This window comes from Protopterus annectens, chromosome 6.part0 (assembly GCF_019279795.1).
Source record: "Protopterus annectens isolate FY-2018-M chromosome 6.part0, PAN1.0, whole genome shotgun sequence".
NCBI lineage: Eukaryota > Metazoa > Chordata > Ceratodontiformes > Protopteridae > Protopterus > Protopterus annectens.
The window spans coordinates 1,081,352,693-1,081,374,834 of record NC_056737.1 but is presented as its reverse complement, the minus strand read 5'-3'; the positions used below and the strand labels follow the sequence as shown (position 1 = coordinate 1,081,374,834).

Here is a 22,142-nt window from a genome sequence, read left to right as displayed (position 1 = left end):
AGCAGGGGGGTACACATTTTTACCCCCTCTGCAGACTAGCCATGGCATTGCGGAACACAACCTTGAGCTACCAAGTGCACATACAAGCTCAATTCCTGCCAGGATAATTAAATACACTGGCAGATGGACTAAGCAGAAACCTCATGGACCCACATGAGTGGAAACTGGAACCAAGGATTTTCAACATGTTGATAAGTAAATGGGGGGGCCCAGATATAGACCTGTTTGCCCTCTCCCAGAACTATCAATTGGACAAATTTTGCACAAGGACTCCCTACAAACAAGCCTGGAAAGTAGATGCTCTGTCCTTCATCTGGAAAAACCTATCAGGCTATGCCTTCCACCCTCTGCCTCTGCTCTCCAAAGTACTACTAAAAATCAAACAGGACAAACCAAGGATGATTTTGATTGCTCTAGACTGGCCGTGCCAACACTGGTACCCCCTCCTGTGCAGTGTGTCATGGTTATCTCCATGGCACCTGCCTCAGATTCCTTCCCTGCTGTCTCAGCAGGAGAACCAGATTCTGCACCCTCAGCTTCAAACACTGAACCATGCAGCCTGGCTAATTACTTAATCTCTCCTTTACCATCCCTCAGCAAACCTGTGATGGATATCATTTTAGAGGCAAGGAGGCCTAGTACTAGAAAATCTTATGCTAAAAAATGGAAAAGATTCTGTGCTTGGAACCAATCTCAAGGGATGAGCACAGCAGCGCCCAATTTACCTCAGATTTTACAATACTTAATTGAGATGCCTCACAAGGGCCTGTCTTTTTCCTCCATTAAAATCTACGCCTCGGCCATTTCAGCTCATTATAACACAGAACCACCCCTCTTCTCTCATCCACTGCTCAAGCAATTCCTCAGAGGGGCCAAAAATTTGAGAGCTCCAAACCCAGACTGGAACCTTAACTTTGTCTTGGAGAAACTCACTCTACCTCCTTTCGAGCCAGCTGCTACTGCAGACTTAAAATTTATTTCTTGGAAAACAGCTTTCCTTTTAGCAATCACTTCAGCTAGAAGGGTATCTGAATTACAGGCCCTTATGGCAGTGGAGCCTTTTATCATCTTTCATGCGGACAGGGTGTCCCTCAGAACCAATCCATCCTTCATGTCCAAGGTGGTATCCAGTGTGGCTCTTAATCAGTCCATTCATTTGCCAACCTTCTTTACCAATCCACAGAATAAAGGGGAACGGATACTGCATTCCTTAGATGTGCACAGACAGCTTAGATTCTACTTGGACAAGACTAAACTTCAAAGGAAATCTGAACAACTGCTGGTGGCATTTGCTGCAGGGGCAGAGGGGAAGGCTATTTCAAAGCAAACCATTTCTAAATGGATAAGCCATTGCATTCATTTTTGCTGTAAGCACCATGGAAAACCTATCCCCCAGGGGATCAGACCTCACTCCACCAGGGCTGCATCTACCTCTACAGCCTTTCTCAGAGGCGTCCCTACCAGGGACATCCTAGAAGCTGCTACCTGGAGTTCTGTACATACTTTCACCAAGCATTATCATTTGCCAATTTTCTCTAAATCCAGAGCTGGCTTTGCCACTGCAGTCTTGCAGGGCCTTATAGCTGGCCCTAATGCTATCTAAATTCCTCCTCCAAACCATAGTTTTGGGAATCTACCCAAATGTAATGACTGCAGCAGTGAAACACGAAGAACATAGTATAGTTGTGTACACTTACCATAAATGTAGATGTTAGAGTGTATTCACTGTTGCAGTCCTCATTACCCTCCCTCTGGCCCCCTAACTTCTTTTGGCTATACCTCTACTTTCCTTTACTATGCTTAAAAGCTGTTTTGGTGTATTTGCTTTTTTGTTGAAGGTATATCTTTGTGCTTTTATATTTAATTGCTTCCCATTAGGGTGGGCACCTGACATCTAGGGCAAGAAAAACTGATGTAATGGCATCGGCTGCATGTTTTTATACCCCTGATGACCTGACGTCATGGAAGAAGGGACAGCAACCGACGCAGGACCCAAGACTTTGTTAATCAGGCTGACTGAGGGCTACCTGCACGCAGATAACCCAAATGAAATGACTGCGACAGTGAATACACTCGAACATCTACATTTATGGTAAGTGTACACAACTGTACTTTTACTTAGCAGTCATTGCCAAAACATCAATGTTAGGTAGTCCAATCTCACTTTCATTTTTACATATCGGTTCGGAGGTGATCCTCTGCTCCAACTCGGCTAATTTACAAACTGGAAGACTTCTGGTTGGCTCATGGCTAAGCAGGTATCCCATGGTGCACCAGTACAATCCGCAGATCTCATTTGCCGCGTCGATGAGTTTGGTTGTGCTTCTCTTGGCTCTGGCTAAGTTTTTCAAATTCTTTATATTCTATCATATTTCAATGCTTTATTAGAACCTTTATTATATATTTAGTGTTGCTAATATATTAGGCAGTTGTATTGCTTGCTCTTTTTGAGTGTAGTTGGTTATTAGTATCCTGTGTGCCAGTTAGTTTTAGGCGCCGTTGCACATTTTTTTTTTTTTATATTTATTATTAGGTAGAGTTTTTGGCGGTTTTCCGGTCTTAGTCAACAGTGGCTCCTGTTGTCTTGTCTGTTGTTATTCTGACCTTTTTAGGTCACCGCTGGCAGTTAGTTTCTGCTATATTGACATTTTTTGTTTTGGCGGGGATCTGCTTGTGAATTTACTAGGATTACAGCCTCCCCTAGTATACTACCTGTTATTAGGAATATAGAAATGTATTGTGTCATTTACGGTTTCTCTTGTGTGAATGGGCTTTCCTTTCTGGTCTATTTAAATTAGAAAACCTAGTTTTCTCTACACCGGGCTAGGCCTGTTTAAGTTAGAGGAACTAGTCCTCGTGTAACTCCTTTAGCTAGCTTTCTCTACACCGGACTAGGCTCTTTTAAGTTAGAGGACCGAGTCCTCATGTAACTCCTCCTTAGGGCTAGGCCCGTTTTAGATAGAGGACCTAGTCCTCCTCCTTTTTCTCTCTTTCTCTCTCTGGGTTTTGTGTGTGTAATATGCCTAAGGAAAGTAAGGAGCATAAACCCTCAGGGTTCAAAAAGTGCATGAAATGCTCCCAAAAGATGTCCTTATTGGATGGCCACAGTAGCTGTGTCTACTGCCTAAGGGCCATCCACCTAAAGGAATCATGCTTGTTCTGCCATGCTTTCTCTCCTAGAGTGGTACAGGAGAGAAAGAACAAACTCATACTCAAGGGTCTATTGAAACCATGCTTTGAGGAAGCACTATCCAGTTCTTTGGCTTCCTCTAAGTCTGGGAAATCAAAATCCTCAAAAAGGCCTTCTCCGGCACCGGCTGGTGTCTCGGAGCCATCTCCTAAACAGTCGAAACAATCCAAATCTGCCTCCTCGACTCCTCGGCCTTCAGAGCCGAAGGAGAGCATCATGGTGGTGTCAGAGTTGGTTACAGGTGTTTCGGAACCGATCTCTGAACCTATTGATACAGCAGTTGACTCTGCTACTCGGAGACTGTCTGTAAGCTCCCTACCGGTTTCCGTAACAATTAAGTCTCCAGTGCCCCCAGGTCAAGATCCCGTACTATGTCTTCCAGGAGCCTTTCAGAAGAAGATGTGGAGAGGGTAGTGCTGAGACTCCTGAAATCGTCTGCCATTACCAAAATTATTGTTGGCTCCGACCCACTTGGCCCAGCTTTGCCCTTGTCTGCTATTCCTCTTCAATGCCAGCTCCAGCTCACTTTGTTGCTGCCTTGGGCGGGTTCATCTCCCACTTCTGAGCCTTCCTCGCCAGGGTGAGTTTGGACCCTGCATCTATCTCGGAGCCGACAGCTCTTGCTCTGGCACCGACCCTTGACGTCTTCGGAGCCGAAGAGGTCGGCATTTGAGATGATGAGCGTGCTGTAGCATTCTCCAGCCCCTACCAGTGGCACCAGCACTCTTCCCCCGAGAGCACCCACTTCAGTCTCAGCCCCTACTCTCTCTGGAGACAGCAGAGACCCACAGTCTCAGGAGCCATCAGCTGATGGCCTCCACTCTTCCGAGGCTTCCCTGGAATATCCTTCCGAGGAGCCTCCCCGGAAGAGGTTATGTAAGAGGAAACATGTTGACTCCCAGGATGAGTCTTTGACATTGGACACTGACCTCGAGGAGTCGGAAGGGTCCCCCAAGTCGTCCTCTGATGATGTCTCCTTTGTGGACTTTTTAGAGATCCTTAGGCAGAGGTACAACTGGCCCACTGTTAACCCTTCTGATGAGGAGTCGGTGTACCTGAAGGATTTCGGGTCTCAACTTTCTTCCTCTTTTGACGAACTAATGGATCTAGTTAGTCGAAAGGTATGGAATACTCCTGACACCGTGGAGCCAGTCTCCAGGAGACCAAATAAGTTCTTGTCTGCCCCTCCTGGTAAAGAGTTCTTGTCCAAGGGTGTTCCCGTAATGCCATGGTGGTGGCAGCGGCCATGAAGAAGGAGTTGACGGAGACTTCTTCATCTGTTCATCTGCCAAACAAGGAGTCTCGACAGATGGACAGATTTGGGAAGCATATTTTTAGTTCAGCAGCCTTTACCCTTCGATCGCTGAACTATCTCACGCACTTCACGAGGTTGCAGAGGGATCACGAGGTTGCAGAGGGAGTTAGGAGATTCCATACAAGGTGCATGTACTGAGGGAGTTCCTGACAAGATTTCTATTCAGTTGTCCACCTTAAGTTCTGTGGTTAACTCCTCCATGCGACTTATCTCTTATGCTGCAGATGGAGCGAGTAGAGCAGCGGGTTCCGGAGTTGCCTTGAGGCGCCACACCTGGATGCGCTTATGTAATTTTGTGGAACCATTCAAGTCTACTTTCACCAACGCCCCATTTGATGGTTCCTCATCGTTTGGTTCCAAGGTGAAGGATACACTCACTCGGTGTGAGTAAGAAGGAATTTTACTGTCCCTTCCAGACTATACCCCAAGGATCAAAGGGGCGGTAAAATGTGGTTCAGGAAGTCCCAGAGGGTCTTTCCTGGCACACAGGGTGAATCCTCCTTCAGAGGCAGAGGAGGAGGAAATGGCAGATGTCGCCCTAGATGCAGGGGCGGTCCGCAATACCAACAAGGCTGTGATTCCTTTCGAGGATGGCCTTATCAGCGCTCCTGATGTGGAGCGGGGCCAGTCATTTCTTTGTACCAAGAAGCCTGGTTTAATATCACCCAAGGCAAGTGGTACAAAGAGTTGTTACCAGAGGGTATATCATACCCTTTTCCCTATCACCATTTGTTCCCAAAAGGATCCCAGATGTACCACCCAATCTCAGGGATCAGGCAACTGTGAAGATCAACAAGTTGCTCTTAAAAAGAGTCTTCCAGCCCGTCCCAGCAGACCAGATAGGATCTGGAACTTACTGCAAGTTCTTTTTAGTTCCAAAACGAACTGGAGATTGGAGGCCAATATTGGACCTCAGCAGATTGAACGAATCAGTGAAGAAGGACAAGTTTCGGATGGTAACACTGCAGGCTATACTCCCGTTGTTAGGAAAAGACTTTTGGATGTGCTGTCTGGATCTTCAGGACGCCTACTACCAGATAAAAATGGACAAGGCATCCATAAGCCTTCTACGCTTCCGGCTGGGAGCCAGTCACTATCAGTTTCGCTCTCTGCCCTTTGGTCTCACCACAGCCCCCAGGGTGTTCACCAAATGCATGGCAGTAGTGACAGCTCACCTGAGACGTCAGGGATTCCAGGTGTTTCCATATTTGGATGACTGTCTCCTGACTGCCCCCACCAGGCATCTACTCCTCCAAAACAGGGACGCCACGATTCAACTTAGGGATCTCCATAAATTGGAAAAAAATCTGCATTATTGCCCTCTCAATCTGTGATATTTATAGGCACAGAGGTAGACACAGTGAACATGACAGCGGGCACAGAACTTAATCTCCCAAGTTCAGACCATTAAAAGCTAAAGTCAAAGCAAAGTGGGTTCTCCAGCTCCTCGGGACTATGGCTTCCACAATTCTATTGGTACCATTAGCCAGATTGCACATGAGAATTCTCCAGTGGCTTCCGTCTTCCTAATGGTCCTTCCAATCTCTCCCACTGAGTCATCCTATCCTGCTGATGGAATCATGCAAGAAGGACCTTCTTTGGTGGATAGCTCCCAATCAACTGATCACTGGTGCCCCCTTTGTTCCGGCCTAACTCATTGCCACTGTGACCACAGATGCCTCCCAGATCGGGTGGGGAGGCATTATCTCGGCAGGACTGTCCAAGGTACATGCAAGAACACGACGATCATCTGCATATCAGTGTTCTGGAGATGAGAGCGGTGCTTCTGGCGTTGTAAGCACTTCAAGGCCTTCTTCCTCTAGGGACAATTGAGATACAGTCAGACAACATGTCGGTGGTTTGGTATATCAACAAAAAGGACAGTACCAAATCTTACCCACTCTGTTGAGAGGCCATGTGAGTTTGGGAATGGGCGATTTCTTCCCAGCACTTTTTAGTTGCAATGCACATTCCAGGGACGATCATGAGTGGTCTCTGAAATGGGAAACAGTGGATCAGATTTTCCAGAAATGGGGACAGCCTTGCTGCGACCTTTTTGCCAGCTCAGTCAATACCAAATGCAGCAGCTATTTTCTCTGGCTCAAGATTGACCCATGGGACTTCTGTATGCCTTTCCTCCAATCCCTCTCATTTCAAAAGTGATTCAGAAAGCCAGTCGGCTGGGAAGCAAGTTGATCCTCATTGCTCCTTACTGGCCTTGTCAGGTCTGGTTCCCCTTCCTCGAGCCTCTCCTCCTGGACGATCCTTGGATTCTGGACCCAGCTCCAGATCTATTGACTCACATGTCAGGTTCGCTGCACCCCTCAATCCACACCTTCAAATTGACAGCGTGGCTGCTCCAGTTCCATCCATAATCAGGCTTCATGATGTATCATCCTCAGTGTCACATATTCTTATGTCCTCCCATAAACCTTCAACAAGGAGGCTGTATGGCAGTAAATGGAAAAGATTTTCTATTTGGGAACAGAGAATGAATGTAGATCCATACACTGCTTCTATCCCTGTGATTCTGGATTTTCTTTCTGAGCTTTTTCAGCAAGGATCTGCTGCTGTCACTATCAGAGGCCAATTGGCGGCGATTTCGCATTTTCACTTGGGTTTTCCAGATACCAATTTAATGTCTCTTAAGCTATGCAAGACCTTTTTGAAAGGGGCCACTCTATTGAGACCACCTCTACAAGAACCAGTGGCTTCTTGGGATTTAAATTTTGTGTTGTCCAAATTGACTTCTCCCCCCTTTGAACCTTTCTCACTCATCTTCTTTAAAAATGTTGTCTTGGAAGACTTTAATTTTGGTAGCTATCACATCAGCTAGATGGGTATCGGAGCTACAGGCCTTGTCTGTTAAGCCACCATATTTGATTTTTACAAAGACAGGGTGTCATTACATACTAATACCTCCTTTGTCCCCAAAGTTTGTTCTAATGCTACCTTAAACCAATCAATAGAACTCCCAGTTTTCTTCCCTAACCACTGTAATGCAGCTGAGTACCGTTTTCATCAGCTGGACGTTCATAGACAACTACATTTTTATCTACAGCGGACTAAGGTTTTCAGGAAATCAGATCAATTATTCATTTCCTTTTCTGACTCTAGATTAGGCTTACCAGTTTCTAAAGTGACGCTATCTAATTGGATTTCCAGTTGTATAGCCTTTATCTATAGCTCAGAGGGCAAACCATTACCCTACAGGATCAAGGCTCATTTTACCAGATCGCTGTCTACCTCTGCAGCCTTTCAAGCCAGCCTACCCCTTACACTTTTATTACACATTACAAATTGGATTTGGCATCCAGGGGTAGAGCATCCTTTGGCTCCATGGTGCTCGAGTATTTTCCAGTGAGCCACCCAAGATGTCCCATATGTAAAAATGAAGGTGAGATTGGACTACACAACATAAAGAAGTTATGTACTCACCATAACGTTCCATGTTGGCAGTCCATCTCGCCCTTCATTCTTACCAACCCGCCCTCCTGCCCCCATCCTGGAAGATCTGGAAGTAATAATTTGGTTGCCCTTGGTTGGAGACCCTTTAGTATTGGTTGTTTTTCTGGTTGTTATTCTAGTGAGCAGCAAACAAGATCTGGGGATTGTACTGGTGCACAATGGGATACCTACTTAGCCACGAGCCAACCAGAAGTCTTCCAGCTTGTAAAAACCCATATGTAAAAATGAAGGGTGAGATGGACTATCAACATGGAACGTTATGGTGAGTACATAACTTCTTATTTTGAAAAGTAATAAAACTGCAAGTTTTCTGCATAAAAAAACAGACATAGTAGTTCCTACGAGAAACATAACCAGTAAAATGGATTCAGTTACACTTGAAGTAGAATGTAATATTCCCACTTTTCTTCACTCTGTTACCAGAGGTGTAAATTTTGTAAATTAGACATTATGAAGGCCTTCAGCAATTTGTTGATCAATAGCAAATCCCATATGAATTATTCAAACTTGCCTCTTTGATGTGGAAGGTGCAGATCTCACAAGCCTGTTTCCAGAAGGAATGTAGCTAAGGTGCAGTGAACATGTGGTGTGTTGCATGTGGCTTTCAGTTTTGCTGTATCAGAAATGGGAAGAAGTTACCCTTCTGCACTGGAACTGGGTTTCTCTTTGGCAGGAGTACTACAGTCTGTTTTGGTAATATTTACTCCAAGACAGACACACAGAAGAATATATTTATTTTTGTAAAATATTATCATGTGGATCAGCAGAGCAAAATGTGTGTCTTATTCAGCATTGCTCTTATACATTATGTTTTACTAAACTAGGTTTGATTTGAATGTTGTATGTTCCACATTTCTAATGTTAAAGGTATGCGGTCACTGAAGGAAGAAGAATAACTATGGTAAACAAAAAAGAATTGAAACTTGTGTGTGCTTGTACACCTTACGCAGCCATTTGTATCATATAGCTTCCAGTTTATTGCCATTCCATGATTAGGCCTTTCTGTAGACCTGGCCTTATTGTAACTTACATACTGTTTGCTTACTGCACAGTAGGTTTTCAGCAGCTTGGTCAGTATGTTTTCTGAAGGATGTATTTATATTACATGATAATGGTACAGTCTTGAGGAAAGAAAAAAAGAGAGATTTGGACTATGGGACCTTATGAAACCTGGTAGGTATATCAAAATGAGGAAAGACCATAAAGAAATTGACATCTGTTAGTATTAAAAGATATGCTCAGACATAATATGGGGAAGAGGTCAAATAACCACAACCAAAAGGAATCGCTGCTCAAATGTTCACCAAACACCAAAACGTAGAACAGTTTGAAGAAGGCACAAATCCAAGATCCACACAAAAATACTTTAATAAACCGACTCTTCAGTCCAACAAACACGAACAGTTAGTAAAATGACTGTGCAGTCCACTAAATTACAGCAACTTAAACAACTTCTTCAGACGGAGACAAATGCATACCTACACAAAACACTCCATTTATATACTCATTAAAATAATTAAACAATTAATTAATCAATAAAAGGGTGAGCTAGAAGCATCTACATTTAAAGAGCTAGTGCTCATAATACAATCAAATATAATGTGTAGTATAATAAACTACCTTAATTCTAAAATATAACATAATTTTAAAATACATAATTTTGAAGTACATTTAAAATACATTTAAAATACATTTAAAGTAAAACAGTAAGAAAAATTTACATAAAAGGAAAAGAAAAGATAAAAAATTATAGCTTAGCTGATCTCAGCTTAAGCACAGGCACTAAAGAGATGGCATCGTTTAATCCTGGAGGTTTGTTCGCCTCCAAGAAAAGCTGCCACAAAAGTTCCTTATATTCAATCGAGGTCTCCCATGGGCCACTTACATCTTTTTCCACTACTTCCAACACAAAGAAGCTAAATTTAGCTTCCTGACAAGTTAATTTGTGACTGAATAAAGCATTATTAGTACATTTTATTCTCATCTCATAATAATGCTTATATATTCTATTCTTTAACTTTCTTTCCGATTTCCCTACATAAAATGCATCACAATGGTCACACAAACCTAAATACACTATCCCAGAGGTATGACAGTTAGCAAAATATTTGCTCTGAATCAATCTGTCCCTACTCTCTATAAAAATTGTATGCTTGGTACAGATATAGGGGCATTGGGAACATCTTCCACACTTAAAGGTTTCCAGTTTACCTTCCTTTACTTTTTTCATATCATATTTACACTCTAGAATAGTCTTTAAACTTTTGCCCCTTCTATATGTACACTTCAAAGGCTCATCAAAAATACATTTCAAGTCTGAAATCTGACCAAACCTATACCATTCTTCCTCCAGAATCTTCCTAATTCTGGGTGCACAACCATTGTAGTCCACTGCAAAATTCCCTGTACCATCACTACTAGGCTTAGTGGATTTTGTCACATTCAAAACTACATTCAAACCCAAAATGGGTTTAAATGTATCATCCCTACCTTCCCTAACTTCCCTCTCTATAGACTCAATAAGATCTTTAGGGTAGCCTCGATCCAAAAACATATTGTGTAAAATTTTACACTCTTCATCAAAATCACACTCTCTTGATGTCATACGGCTCCCCCTCCCGTATTGACCCTAACAATACCTTTTTTCTGATGGTAAGGGTGAGCACTATTAAAGGCCAAATACGAATTTGAAAATGTTGCCTTCCTGAAAATCTTTGAATAAAAAGAACCATCCCCTTTGCCTATAGTAATATCCAGATAGTTTAAAAATTCTTTGTCCTCTTTGTAGGTAAATTTTAAAAAAATCAGTAGAATCTGAGATGTACTTAAAAAATTCCAAAACCCATAAAAAGCACATATCATCCAAGAAGCACTTATAAAATTTCCAGTTGTGGGCATAATTTGAATTAATAATATATTTATCTTCCCAAGCTGTTAAAATTATGTTAACATATGTGGGGGCACATCTTGCTCCCATCCCTACCCCCTGAATCTGTTTAAAAAATTCCCCCTCATAATGAATAAAATTATTATTCAAAACTAAATCCATAAGAGCTAGAATCAAATAAAAAACATTCTTATTAAATCTACCATATTTTAACAAGGCTTCTTCAAACCACATCATCCCATCGTTGTGTGGTATAATTAAGAAATTTTGAGGCCATAATGGAAAGTAAACTTAGAGCTGAACTCTCAAAGAATAAAATTTTATATAATCTTTCTAAAGAAGAATATATGTTATTAAAGGAAATTAGGGAGGATGTTACAGTGAGAGTTATGAAACCAGATAAAGGTGGGGGTTCTGTTATTATGGACAATATATTATATGAAGCTAAGATGATGGAAATTTTAGGGGATTTAGAAAAATATGTCAGAGCCTCTATAAATGAGATTAATATAGGTAATAGGAAAATATTTGTGGTTTTGAATGACTTGCTTTTGGAAGGTTCAATTGATGTTGAAACTTTTAAATATCTTTATGTTGAGAAACCTAAAGTTCCCAATATATTTGGGATACCAAAAGTACATAAAGATGTGGAAAATCCTCCCTTGAGACCTATTGTCACATCAGAGGGCTCAGTTACTGCTCCGCTGGCTAGATGGTTGGATGTAAAGTTAAAGTCCTTATCTATGGGAGGCCAGGGGACTGTAAAAGACTCTTGGGATTTATTGCGTAGCTTAACACAGGTTCTTTATGATGATAATATTATTTTTATTACTATTGATATAGTGGACCTTTTTTCATCTATACCACACAACGATGGGATGATGTGGTTTGAAGAAGCCTTGTTAAAATATGGTAGATTTAATAAGAATGATTTTTATTTGATTCTAGCTCTTATGGATTTAGTTTTGAATAATAATTTTATTCATTATGAGGGGGAATTTTTTAAACAGATTCAGGGGGTAGGGATGGGAGCAAGATGTGCCCCCACATATGTTAACATAATTTTAACAGCTTGGGAAGATAAATATATTATTAATTCAAATTATGCCCACAACTGAAAATTTTATAAGCGCTTCTTGGATGATATGTGCTTTTTATGGGTGGGTACGAAGGACGAATTTTTGGAATTTTTTAAGTATATCTCAGATTCTACTGATTTTTTAAAATTTACCTACAAAGAGGACAAAGAATTTTTAAACTATCTGGATATTACTATAGGCAAAGGGGATGGTTCTTTTTATTCAAAGATTTTCAGGAAGGCAACATTTTCAAATTCGTATTTGGCCTTTAATAGTGCTCACCCTTACCATCAGAAAAAAGGTATTGTTAAAGGTCAATACGTGAGGGGGAGCCGTATGACATCAATAGAGTGTGATTTTGATGAAGAGTGTAAAATTTTACACAATATGTTTTTGGATCGAGGCTACCCTAAAGATCTTATTGAGTCTATAGAGAGGGAAGTTAGGGAAGGTAGGGATGATACATTTAAACCCATTTTGGGTTTGAATGTAGTTTTGAATGTGACAAAATCCACTAAGCCTAGTAGTGATGGTACAGGGAATTTTGTAGTGGACTACAATGGTAGTGCACCCAGAATTAGGAAGATTCTGGAGGAAGAATGGTATAGGTTTGGTCAGATTTCAGACTTGAAATGTATTTTTGATGAGCCTTTGAAGTGTACATATAGAAGGGGCAAAAGTTTAAAGACTATTCTAGAGTGTAAATATGATATGAAAAAAGTAAAGGAAGGTAAACTGGGAACCTTTAAGTGTGGAAGATGTTCCCAATGCCCCTATATCTGTACCAAGCATACAATTTTTATAGAGAGTAGGGACAGATTGATTCAGAGCAAATATTTTGCTAACTGTCATACCTCTGGGATAGTGTATTTAGGTTTGTGTGACCATTGTGATGCATTTTATGTAGGGAAATCAGAAAGAAAGTTAAAGAATAGAATATATGAGCATTATTATGAGATGAGAATAAAATGTACTAATAATGCTTTATTCCGTCACAAACTAACTTGTCAGGAAGCTAAATTTAGCTTCTTTGTGTTGGAAGTAGTGGAAAAAGATGTAAGGGGTGGCCCATGGGAGACCTCGATTGAATATAAGGAGCTTTTGTGGCAGCTTTCCTTGGAGGCGAACAAACCTCCAGGATTAAACGATGCCATCTCTTTAGTGCCTGTGCTTAAGCTGAGATCAGCTAAGCTATAATTTTTTTATCTTTTCTTTTCCTTTTATGTAAATTTTTCTTACTGTTTTACTTTAAATGTATTTTAAATGTACTTCAAAATTATGTATTTTAAAATTATGTTATATTTTAGAATTAAGGTAGTTTATTATACTACACATATTTGATTGTATTATGAGCACTAGCTCTTTAAATGTAGATGCTTCTAGCTCACCCTTTTATTGATTAATTAATTGTTTAATTATTTTAATGAGTATATAAATGGAGTGTTTTGTGTAGGTATGCATTTGTCTCCATCTGTAGAAGTTGTTTAAACGAAAACGCAGTGTTGCTGTAATTGCGTTAGTGGACTGCACAGTCATTTTACTAACTGCTCGTGTTTGTTGGACTGAAGAGTCGGTTTATTAAAGTATTTTTGAGTGGATCTTGGATTTGTGCCTTCTTCAAACTGTTCTACGTTTTGAAGAGGTCAAATAAGCTCGCAGGCCAAGTCCAAAATGTAGAATACGTCAGGTTAATGATTGCTGTATTAGTAACTGCAGTCAAAGATAATCTGTGTAAACTAGTTGCATTCTTGGGCTGCTGGGCATTACACTTGCATATTTGCCCTTTTCCTGTCCACAGCTGTGACCTTGTAGAATGCAATACCCTGTATGGGATTCATATTGATGCTAGAGAAGCACCAGCCAGTGCTTTCAGCTAACGTGAAGTATGAAACCTTATCTGGTTAGCATAATGGTTGAGGTGTTTACTTCACAGACACAAGGTACCGTGTTTGATTCTCAGCTTTGATCATTATCTGGTTGTTGGCTTGGCATGTAACAGTCTGCAGACTTATCGCCTAGTATTTACCGTTGAATCTGTTTAACCAATTTAAAATCTGTTGAATGAAAGGTATGATTTCACCTCTGTCTTCAGGCATTTTAGATCCTGAACCAGCATAACTTTTATTTGTCATTCCAAAACTGGCACTACTTTATCTGGCTGCAGTGGTAGAGCTGTAAAACCTTTGTTCTTCAATTTAAAAATAATTGTTTGCAAATGTTTTTATTCACTTGACTTGGCAGTAATGTTTACTTTCTGTTGATGTGTGTCATGGAATAAAATTAACTTGTAAAAATGTTCATGTTAACACAATTAAATTCCATCATACTTTGTTGTTCTTGCCAGAATTTTAAATATTATCATGTGCAAAACCTCTGTTTCTAATTGAAGGATTACAGCAGAACTGTAAATGCTTTTTGTTTCTGTTTGTAGAATAGGTACCAGAGAAGTGTATTCAACCCTTCCAGAGACTGGACTGACTAATCGTATCAGAACGTTATTTGAACATGCTGTTCAGAATACAAGAGGAGCGCAATGTCCTTTGTTGTGGCGGATGTACTTACACTTTATGGTAATGAAAATGTATAGGGGCGAGGGGGGTTTGATGTTTGGTGCAGTATTGTCTTTATTCTAAAGGGATGCTTATTATAAGGAAGCAGTGACATAGTGTAATGATTAGAGCATAGGCTCGGAAAATTTGAATCAAGATTCTCATTTCAGTCGCTCAGCCTTTCTTTCTGTAACCTTTCCACATGTTTTAAAACAGTTTAATAGGATGTGCTGCATTTTAGTTAAGATGCTATGTTTATCTTCTGAAATTACATTCCCAATGCATTTCAGCCATTACATCCTGAACAGTTGGGAATGGGTCTAGTTACTTTTGGGCTTGAGTTTGAATTGATTTTTATGCTTAATTAATGGGAAAAAAATCTGGTGTGGTTTATCCACTTATGAGATCGTATCATATTTTTGTTACTGGTTAAGATTATTTATGTCAGAATGGGAGTTCATCCTGTTTGATGTGAAGTGTGGTAGCCAGAAATCATTGTCTAATATTTCATTTACCTTAAACTATGCATCCGTCCGAACACAGGAACATTTCAATGTAAAATACCCTAAAAATGAGTGTGAATAAAATAGAAATCACAGGTTAACTTCCAGTTATAACTTGCAACACAGAGCAGTCTTGTGTTAAATTTAATTAGATGGCTGGTTGTCAGTTTTCTTGGTTAAGCTAATATTAGTCTCACTGTCCGTTCATAAATGTTGAGATGCTTCTTTATTCCCATAGCCTGAAGATATAACTTGCATATGAAGCTGAAGGCATACTTTAGAATTTAAAAACAACTTTGATTTATGGAGGTGAAACAGAACATTTTGCTTTAGCCCATGCATAGGTCCCCTCAACTTATCTATGGGACTATCCCAGTTATTCTCATTAGGGGTAATGTATAATTATCAACCATGGGATGGGTAAGGCCAGTCTCTTACCAAATGGGGTAGGTTATTTCAAGCACAAAAAGGGGAAATAGGTTAGGCTTAAAATGGCTCCCAAAGGCATGTAGCCCTAGTAATTACCTCTGAGCCTATGAAAATATCACCAAAAGATTAACTGGAGATGTACCAAGCCTCAGTCTATGGTGTTGTGTACCAAACCCTTTTGGGCATAAGAAACGTTTACCAGCCCCACCCAAGATGCCAGTGCAGTTTTTAATAACAGCTACATTTCACTTTTGCAACTTTTATTTTCTGTAATAGTTTGTAAGCGGGATTGGCACACACCTTAATCCCTATTATACAGTTGTCTAATAAGGGGGAGGTGCCAACCCACTTTATAAGTAGTATTATGGAAAATACACTTTTACAAAGGGAACATGGGATTGTTGTGGTAATACACCTTTTTTGTTTGCTATGTACATTTTTTAAAGGTAGCATGTTAATTGTGCTGATTTTGTGTCCATTAGTTTTTGTACAAAAATGAGCACAGGTGGAGTCACATTGTTGGAATTGTTGTAAGCTGTCAGGGATAGGGTTACCAACTGTCCCACCTTAGGCTGCACAGCTCCCATTTGGGCAGTTATGTCCTGCGAAGAAACATGAAAAATGGCAAATGTCCTGAAATTGTAGGATCAAAAATACTTCCTGTGTTTCCTTGAATAATTACATAAAGCAATTATTTTGCTTGTGAAGCACCTTAACATTATATGAAATTACATGCATGCCTCACATTCTACCAGAGAGAGCAGCTTTTATTTTGGCAAAAAAAGTGAAATCTAATGCTTTTCACTGATTGTAGGCCTGGTTTGTCCTGGTTGGCCTGTAAGAAATAAGAGCACCATAAAAAAATGCCCCACTTTGCTCTCTTGAAAAGGTTGCAGCCCTACTCAAGGAAAGTCTTAGGGTACTAAATGTTACTAACAGCAGCTGCTAACAGTAGTAATGTAAAAACATGCCCACTGTGCTGTTAAATTTAGTACTATTACTGTTAAGATCAGAGCAAAACCTGGGGTAGTATGCCTTACTTTGACGAGGAACATTACAGCAGGAATAATAAGTCTGCAAAGGTTTCCTTTCACTGGTAAGCATGGTCTGTGCATAATTTCCCAGCGGTATCCACGGTATGAAGCATTGGCCTTTGTGAGGCATCCTTTGCATCAGTCCAGAGCATGCATATCCGTAACAAGCCTTGGTTCAAGGCCTGCATTTCTTACTGCTCGGTGATGTTTGAATCCAGTTTTTCATTCAAGATCTTTTCTGATACAAAACACTTTTCTTTCTTTTAGGATACAAAACACTTTTGTTTTCTGTATAGAATTAGTCATTCTCTGCTAATTTCTAGTGCTCTGACGTCAGGGAAGAAACAACAGCAACCGATGCCGGACCAAGACTTTGGAATTCTGGCCGACTGCGGGACTGCCTGACGGCAGGATAACCCAAGTGTGATGACTGCAGCAAGGTGTACACTCAAACATCTACATTTATGGTAGGTACAAAACTGTACTTTTGTTAGAAGTACTTTTCTAGAAGAATGTATGCTTCCAGGTCTTGCTTAAAGAATGTCTCCATTGCAGATGCTTATACGATAGCCAGTTGGTCCTCTGATACCCTTACCAGGCATTATTAGCTCAATCCACATCTCTTTGATTTAGGTCACCTGTGGAATTTTTGTGTGTCAGGACAGACTCTGATTTCTGCTTCTTAGCCTTTTAACTAACCTCTGGATCGTTCCACCTTGACGGAATCACTGCCTGGGAGTCGGCCAGTTTTTGTCATACTAAGAAAGGTTCTCAGTGTTATATGTAACACATCAGATAACATCATATGACCTGTGAAGGGAATCTGCCTTGATGGGTTCTCATGTAGCATCCCTCCCTTATTCAGATCACATCAATTGACCTTCAAACGGATCTTCCTTGATGGGGTCTTACATAACATCCTTCCCTTATTCAGATCACATCAGTTGAGGCATGAAGGGATCCTCCTTGGTGGGTTCTCACATAGCATCCCTCCCTTATTCAGATCACATCAGTTGACCTGCAAAGGGATCCTCCTTGATGTGCTCTCACATAGCATCCCTCCCTTATTCATATCACATCAATTTTGCCATGAAGGGATCCTCCTTGGTGGGTTCTCACATAGCATCCCTCCCTTATTCAGATCACATCAGTTGAGCCATGAAGAGATCCTCCTTGGTGGGTTCTCACATACCCTCCCTCCGTTATTCAGATCACATCAGTTGAGCCATGAAGGGATCCTCCTTGGTGGGTTCTCACGTACCCTCCCTCCCTTATTCAGATCACATCAGTTGAGCCATGAAGGGATCCTCCTTGGTGGATTCTCACATACCATCCCGCCCTTATTTAGATTGCATCAGCTGACCTGCAAAGGGAACATCCTTGGTGGGTTCTCACATACTCCCCACCATCCTTTTTGTTCCTTGACAGTCCTTTTCTATCCAGACTTTGGCTGCTGGAGCTCCCTGTAAGTTGGACAAATATGTACTTTTATACGTGGCACATCATCTTTGTTTTTAAATGATATGGAGGAAACATAGTCTTAGTTGCTGGGGCAGAACTGGTGGGTTCAGGGGCTAGGTGTGCCTTCCTAATATAGTATGTGATGTCAAAGCATGCATTGGAATAGGACGTATGCCCATGAGCATCAGCATTTCAGAGAAGAAAAATATACTGAATTGGAGGACGAACCCTATCATGAACCCACCAAAGAAGGTCTCTTCATAGATTAACATGTATAGTAAAAAATATTTGTAATTCTCATAATTAAAAGTTAACACAGATTCAAATAGCTGCCAGTTTAGTTATACAATTTCAGCTGGCCACAGCTTCAGGGATATTCTTAAAGTGTCTAGCACCGACTTTTGCCTTATTGAGAGGAACTGGAATATATAGTTTCCCTTTTCTGAATGACTATCTGGACACAGCAGAATCCCAGTACTATTTGTTAGTTGGTCTTAAGTGACATTTTTTCAAAATTTAGGAATTACCATAAGTTGATATCCATTAGGAAATTAATTTCCTGGGGTTGTTAATAGCCACTGAACTCTACAAAGTTTTTCTTCCTCTAGGCAATTCTTAGGAGACAGCAGTTTCTACAAATCATCATCATCTTCTTTCAGCTGTTCCCTTTAGGGGTCGCCACAGCGGATCATCTGTTTCCATTTCTTCCTGTCCACTGCATCATGCTTTTTCACACCAACCGCCTGCATGTCCTCTCTCACCACATCCATAAACCTCATCTTAGGCCTTCCTCTTTTCCTCTTACCTGGCAGCTCCATCCTTAGCATCCTTTTCCCAATATACCCAGCATCCCTCCTCAGCACATGTCCAAACCAACGCAATCTCGCCTCTCTTGCTTTGTCTCCAAACTGTCCAACCTGAGCTGACCCTCTAATATACTGATTCCTAATCCTGTCCATCCTAGTCACACCCAGTGCAAATCTTAACATCTTTAACTCTGCCACATCCAGCTCTGACTCCTGCCTTTTCGACAATGTGACCATCTCCAACCCATATAACATAGCTGGTCTCACTACCCTCTTGCAGACCTTCCCTTTCACTCTTATTGGTACCCGTCTGTCACAAATCACTCCTGACACTCTTCTCCACCCATTCCACCCTGCCTGTACTCTCTTCTTCACCTCTCTTCCACACTCACCATTACTCTGAACTGTTGATCCCAAGTACTTAAACTCATCCACCTTTACCAACTCTACTCCCTGCATCCTCACCATTTGTCTACCCTCCCTCTCATTTACACACATATATTGTTTCTACAAATATGCATGCAAAAAGATCTAACGACAGCAGTAGAATAACTCAGAGCTCTGGAATACATGGTGATTTGCATAACTGCAGACGTATGGGGTAAGGATTATTGATGCAGGAATGTATGTATGGTTTGTTCAGTCTAATTATTTTAGCATTCTGACATCCTTGGATACTATAAATAGGACGTGCTGGAGGGATAGATTTATCACTCAGAGACTCCCTATGCTGTGTGTTCAAGAGAAATCTAGACCTGTGGATGGGAGGTAGTGGTTTACCGGAATCATCTTGTCACTGCTGGACTGAGGCACAACAAACAAATGGGCACAGTATTTTTTTTTTTTAAATATAAGGGGTGTAAAAAAAAAAATTGGGCTAGGCTATAAAATGCTTAGGGGCAGATAGCCTAGTATAAACCTATGAACCTATGAACCTAAGTTGCAGTTTTTGAACTTGGCCACTAGAGGGCAGTCAGGCTACAAAATAACACTGTGTACTTTTTCTATTCCTTAGCATTTAAACTAAATGATTACTCATCTTAACTTTTTGAGTGCCAGTCACGTCAGAATTGCAACAGTCCAAGTAAAATAATACCTTTTCCTGCTAACAGTTAAACTTTTTATACATTTTTTTTTGTTTGATAAAGGACAACCACTAAAAAAGTCTCCCAATATATGCCATTGTCGTGTCTGTCAAGATTCCCAAATACTCATTTGCAGCAGGGGTGTAGCTAGCAAATTTCATTTTGTACTCACAAGCGCTTAGTGTTACCCTAGACACACCTGTAACTTAAAATGGACCCATCTCTCAAAATGTTGCTCCCAGCACTTAATAAATGTAACGTTCAGCTATTCGCCTAAAGCTGGTAAGTGTATTGTTTAGCAATATTGCATCTTTTGTTAAAGGCATTCATTTAGACAGTTGTAGACATAATATGACCTGAAAAAAGACATGTTTATATGATGCTCAGAAAAAAAGTACTCCGTAGAGTACAAAGTGTGTGCCTGGCTACACCCATTTTGCAGTATTTATTTTCAGTAAAAAATGACTGAAATAGCCAAGACATGTTTAGCCCTAACTAAAGGCACTCCTTTTATTTCAACTTCTTTGTCAAGCTCTGCTAAAAAAAGAAAGGAAAAAAGTAGACTTAACAGACAAAAATAGAAAGATAGAGGGTCGCTGTAAGAATCAGTGCCTGTGAAATTGAAAGCTGTATTTTCTGAGGTGAGGCCGCTACTACTCCTGGACCTTTACAGATGCTGCACTATGTATTATTCACCAATTTCTGGAGGCAGATCTGCTCAACATCCCCTTATCTCTCCATGACTCATATTTATATTAAGGGGTCTATGTCCAAATAAACAGTTTGGAGGCAGTATTTCTGTGCTGAGAATGATTAATCTAGTGTGATTCAACCTGATCAAACTTAGAGACTTAAGACTTAGTACATCATCTCTTTCCCTGGGTATCAGACCCCCCCCACCACCACCACCACCACTGCCATCCCAGATTTTATCTTGATCCTTCTCTCGGGGTAAGTGCATTAGGTTTTAGCTTCCAACCCTATTTCTTTCATGTTACATTTCTTCAAAACATGTTTCTGTTGCAGAGTATATATTGCAATACCTGGTACCAAAGGAATTGTCCATCCAGCCTTAGGCCTTTCTTTTGGAAACCCTTCAAGCCTTATCAACAGAAATTCTCAAAAGAACAATTCAGGATAAAAAGGGAAATGGATCCCAAGGCTCTTCCAATGCTGGCTATCCTCCCAAGTTTGCAGCAGACTTTCTCGCTATTTACATTTATAGAGACTGATAACATCAAATACTTGAATCCTGAAAATAATTCAGCATGGCCACAAACTTCATCGGGCATCTCCCCCATGTCTGTCAAGAGTTCCAGTATCCCCAAAGTACCAAATTCACTTGTTTCCCCCAGTCCTGTCAGATATGTTGTCTAATGGAGTAGTAGAGCCTGTTCCTGAGAGGAAAAGAGCTTCTGTTCAAGGATTTTTCTAGTACCCAAGATGGAAGGTACTTGGAGACTAGTTTTAGACCTTTCAGTTCTAAATACCTTTCACCTAATCCCAATGTTGAAAACAGTAAGCTTCTGGACTCTTTATCCCTCCCCAAGGCTTACTTAACTGCTCTAGACCTGAAATATGCCTTTCTTCACGTCCCTGTTAACAGAGACCACAGGTATTATCTAATATTCTTTGCTTTGGGGTTGCACTTTCAGTTTACGTCTTTGTCATTTGGTCTCCCTACTGCTCCAAGGGTATTCACAAAATATTTAGCAGCAGTCATTGCCTTCTGCATACTTCATGGAATTTATATCTATCCTTACCTGGATGGTTGCTTCATTCTGGCTGCTACCTCCCAAGATGCACTGCCATCCCATTGCTGTTCGATGAATATGTCCTGCAGTCTAAATTTCAGGTTTAATGTGGAAAAGTCTTCTGTGGTCCCTTCTCACATGTTAGTCTTTCTAAGATACCTTCTGGGCATGTCTCTTTCTTGTCTCCAGTGAAAGTTTCTTTCTACCATCAGCAATTCCTAAATCTATTTCAACAGCAATAGAATTCCTCCAAGTCCTGGATTATAGGTTCATAGGTAGGTACTAGGCTATTGGCCCAAGGGCCTATGTAAGCCTAGCCAACAAGGTTCCCTGGCTTACGCCACCCAAGAAAGATATTTTCCTGTGCCACTGTAGAGCAGAGACACAGAAGTGATCCCCGGGGTGCATTTCCTATTTCCCATCCAGTCATCAAGATTTTTCTTGAAGAGTGCTAATGAAGAACTTTGCTCAACATAGATGGGTAGCCTGTTCCAGAGTATGGGAAGACTCTGGGAACAGGAATCTATCCCTCCAGCATGTCCTGTTTATTGTGATGACAAGGTTTAGGTCCCTAGAGCGTGT

General features: G+C 40.8%; 1 protein-coding gene across 1 annotated transcript in view; it reads left to right on the top strand.

Moving 5' to 3' along the window:
• NRDE2 (NRDE-2, necessary for RNA interference, domain containing) overlaps window positions 1–22,142 on the top strand; it is a 766,517-nt gene that overhangs the window by 665,756 nt on the left and 78,619 nt on the right. The window contains exon 11 of the mRNA XM_044073622.1: window positions 14,371–14,509. Coding sequence (XP_043929557.1) covers window positions 14,371–14,509 — 139 coding nt within the window. The remainder of the gene's footprint in view (window positions 1–14,370; window positions 14,510–22,142) is intronic.